General features: G+C 32.1%; 1 protein-coding gene across 1 annotated transcript; it reads right to left on the reverse strand.

Annotated features, from left to right (window-relative positions):
* Positions 1-780: 780 nt before the first annotated feature.
* LOC107799735 (F-box protein At5g07610-like) lies at positions 781-1995 on the reverse strand. The gene has a single exon (XM_016622877.1). It carries the CDS (start codon positions 1993-1995, stop codon positions 781-783), a length of 1215 nt encoding a protein of 404 aa, XP_016478363.1.
* Positions 1996-4352: the final 2357 nt, after the last annotated feature.

The following is a 4352-nucleotide window of genomic DNA, read 5'->3' on the forward strand; positions in this document are numbered from 1 at the left end:
ATATATGGGGTTACCATTGAATTTATATCTATATTGTACAAAATTTTGCAAAGTGTATCCGTTCGGATCTGAAATAGTTCAATCTATTTAGTGCTATTTCAGAACAAATCTGAAGTTCTCTTATCTTTCAACTGCAACTTTAGAAATTTAAATTTTAAGTAGTTCAATTTTTCTGTACAACTCCAGATTCAAATTCTTCTGTCTTTCGATTGCAACTTAAAAAATTCGAATATTAAAAAGTTAAATAAAACGGAACACATTTTGCAGATGAATAGAGCAGCCACAGCTTTTCACATAAGATTGTCCGCCAACAGGAAAAACAATTTACTGCAAAAACGTGAAATATCCGATGTGCAAACCCAGGGACAAAGCCATTAAGTAGACAAAACAAAATTTGTTTGCAACAAACAGATTACAAATGTCATAAGCATACATGAATTTGCTTCATCATTCGCCAGCTCGGTTTTTGGAAGTTACATACAATATATAGAGAAATTAATGCTTCATAATTATATGACATATTTTGTTTATTGAGGGTTAATTTAATTAATTTTCAAACTTAAGTTGAATTAAATTAACATAATATTTTAAAATTTAAATTTAAATAGTTAAATTTTAATATTTTGTCCCTTGAGCATTTAGAACCACATGTTTCATAAATCTTTTTTTTTCTTAAATTTTGAGTCAAGTCAAACTATGTCATCTAAATTGAAACGGAATAATTAATTAAAAATATTCAATCAAACTTGACACAATTTTATTTCGAAAAAAGAAAAAATATCATACGCACGCCATAGTCTCGACATATCGGTGGGCATCATACCATTCAAACACCGAAACATCTTCCCACATAACAGGGATCTTTCCTTTCTCTACAATCGCAACCTCCTTAATAATCATACAACGAGAATCATATTCAATGATAACATCTGGTGTACTTACCAAGAATCTTGTTGTCTGTTCCTTGTCATCCACAACAACACATACTACATTACAAGTGCGACGATTCACATCTACTAAATCAAATTCTTCACTCAACATTTGGGGATACATAGTACGAAGAGAACTAAGATCAACCCGATATTTCACAAACCACTTAGAGTAATCACTCTCCAATTCAAGAACTTCAAAACTCATTGTACTAAACCCCTGTACCTCAATAAGATGCAAATGTCCACTTGACTGCCCAAAATACCTTATATTCCTTTTTAACATGCCATTTGGAATCACAGTGCTAGGCATCATTTTAAAGCACAATGAATCCAATTCGAACCTTAAAAATGATCCATTTTCACTAACCCAATGCATACAGCCATTCAAGAAAACACCCTGAGCTAAAAAATATTCCTGCTTTATATCCAATATCTCCTTAGAATCTTTCCAAATCCCAGTTTCTGATGAGTATACAGAAAATTCATAAACCCCATTTGATTTAATGACACATACAAGTCTATAACTATCAGACACCATTGGATCAAAAGCCAAATTCATTACAATAACTTGACGAAGCTCTGTACCAGCTGGAAGTTGAATCGATCTATGCTGATTTGTATTGGGATTATAAACATAGTATACTTGATTTTCAACACCCAAATTGAAATTAATACAGAACAATCCATTACAAGAATGTAAAGATTCAATCTTTGAAGATGTACACTTGACAATATTCTTGAATGCTAAAGGAATCATACCCATTTGCTTTTTTGGCATGCCATTGATAGGGATGAAGTCTACATGGTTATTACCGTAGACCCACCAGCAGAAAAACAGTCCGTCAACTTTGCCGGAACTGTGTTTTCTCCGGCAGTGAAGTAGCCGGAATCTTTGGCTTGAAATGATAGAAAACCAATCTTTACAGACGGTTTGGAACCGAAGAAGTGATTTTGGGGGTAGCCGGAGGAGAATTTCCGTCAAGAGATCGGTGTTTCCGGTGACGGATGTCTGAAATTCTGCCGGCGCATCACCGGAGATTCCGTTTACGTATGTTCTCCACATTCTTTAGTTGGTACGGTTTTAAGGCCCTTCCTATAAATAGAAGGTGGAAACAAGAGTTTTGACATATTTAGTCCTTGTATTTTTTACATTTATTTTCAACAACAAATAACAACAACCCAATTATTTTCAATTAATTAAACTCTTTAGTTATTAATTCTATTTTCTTTTTTTGGTGATGTTGTGCTTCTCTTTTATACTTATTTCTTTGCAAAATTGTAAAATACTGTAGATCATTTGTGAAGGTGCGTTGTATGCATAATTTGTGACTTGTGAGTTACACATTATCTTTTTTTTTTTAAATAATGATTTGCATCCCTCATATATTTTATTTCTTCGCTTACACATAAAACAAATCATTTGTGAAAAAGAAAAAAATAGGAATGGTAAAATTTAAATATACACCATTGACCATACTATGATTTCCAACTTGAGGTCGTCAAATTGTTTATCTTGTACAATTATGTGGCACTACAAACTTTCACGTGCGATGATGATGTTTTAGAGCATTATCTTAAAAGGTTTTTGGGGGCATTGTCGGGAACTCACCTTTGGACTAGGCACTTGAGAAACGCATTGAGGTATACATATAGAATTTCATTTTATGAGACTTACCCTCAAGCATCAGGTTTGTGCCCTAGATGTTTGAAATTCTCTAATTAGTTTTGTGGATCCTCAAGATTCTTTAACATGTGACTTATAAAATTTAAAAAAGATTGAGAATAACTCAAATAATGAATTATAGTATTGTATATTTTATAATTAAAAACACCCCGAGAGTCAACATTTTATGATATTTTCATTGAAAATAGGTAATTGAAGCTTATATCTTCACTTGTTATCATTTTTTATGTCTTAGTTATCTGTCTCTCTACTTGAAAGATATTTTTCATTTATATATGAAAGAGTAACATTTTAAATTATAATACTGATAAAGTTTATTACTCTCTCTATCTCAATTTATATGGTGATATTTGACTACGTACAAAATTTAAGAAAGAAAAAAAATACTTTTGAAATTTGTGGTCTAAAATAAAACCATAAATATTTATGTGATTGTAAATCATTTCATTAAGGGTAAAGTAAAATCTTTATAGTTAAATTATTTATAAATAAGAAAATTTGACATTCTTCTTGGGACAGACTAAAAAGGAAAGTATGACATTTAAATTATATGGAGTAATTGTTTACTCTTAGGGAGGAAAAATGTGTAATTTGATAATGTTTCTTAAGAAGTTATGATTTCTAATTGTTAGAACGTTAGGACATGGCAATTGATTTTGTTGGCCCAAGTGAATGTTAGTTTTGAAGATTGACAAAGAAAGCTCAGGCATGAACCGGGTCTATCCTTTATGTGCATAGACACGGGCAGATTCGAGCATGTGGGAAGCACGTGAAGGAGATAAGCTTAACTTGGTCTAATTAATATCTCCTGATCGAAAAGGGTTGTATAATTGATAAGAAGAATGACTCCTTAATCAAAGAGAACACTATCCAAGATAAGGGAGGAGTTAGAGGTTGAGATCAATTAGAACTCTTCCACCAAGGAAGAGTAGTATTAGAACTCTAAGTTATTTTCTACTCTACTAACTCTATAAATCGCAGGATGTTCTCATTCAACGGGAATGCACCAAAGCATAAGTTAAATGTGAATTGAGAGCAAAATAGCAAGGCATTTTGCAAGCAATTCGTATGTGATTCAAGTGTGCGAACCTGAAGTTACATGAACCAGATAGAAGAACCAGTTCCAAGTGTCTGTCTTTTATTCTAGTTCAATTGTAGTAGGTGTTTTCATATTGTACCTTTCAGCTTTATCTAGAGGCAATTGTAATAGGTACTCAGAGTATTCAAGTTAGAGTTAACTTGAAGTTGTCGCAGCAGTTAGAGGCCGGTTGCCACAACGGGATTAGAGTTAATCCTAGGTTTACAAAAGTGTTTTGTAAATGCAGTTTTTGGCTCAGTGATTTAGTGGAGAGTTTGGGAAAATCCTACTGAAAAGTAGGTCGTGATTTTTTCACCTTTTGAGTCAGGTGTTTTCCACGTAAAATACTTGTGTTCTTTAATTTTTGTATTTATTATTCCGCAACAGTAGTATAAGGAACACATAGAAGAACCAGGTCCTTCTATAATTTGTGCACGCAAAAAATTAGATACCACACAAATCACTCCCCTCTTGTGTGGTATTGCAGTTAAAACATCAGATTTGTTTCTCATATCGAAAGTTTTTGCATTATTTATGCTTGTACAAGTGTACTAGACATTTTGTTTTCAATTAGCTTCTTTTTTTATACCTTTAAATTTTTTTTGAAAATTGATGTATTTTTCTTATGTTATTTTATCAATTAATTAATTATTTTTAA

This window comes from Nicotiana tabacum, chromosome 9, assembly GCF_000715075.1.
Source record: "Nicotiana tabacum cultivar K326 chromosome 9, ASM71507v2, whole genome shotgun sequence".
In the NCBI taxonomy this organism is placed as follows: domain Eukaryota; kingdom Viridiplantae; phylum Streptophyta; class Magnoliopsida; order Solanales; family Solanaceae; genus Nicotiana; species Nicotiana tabacum.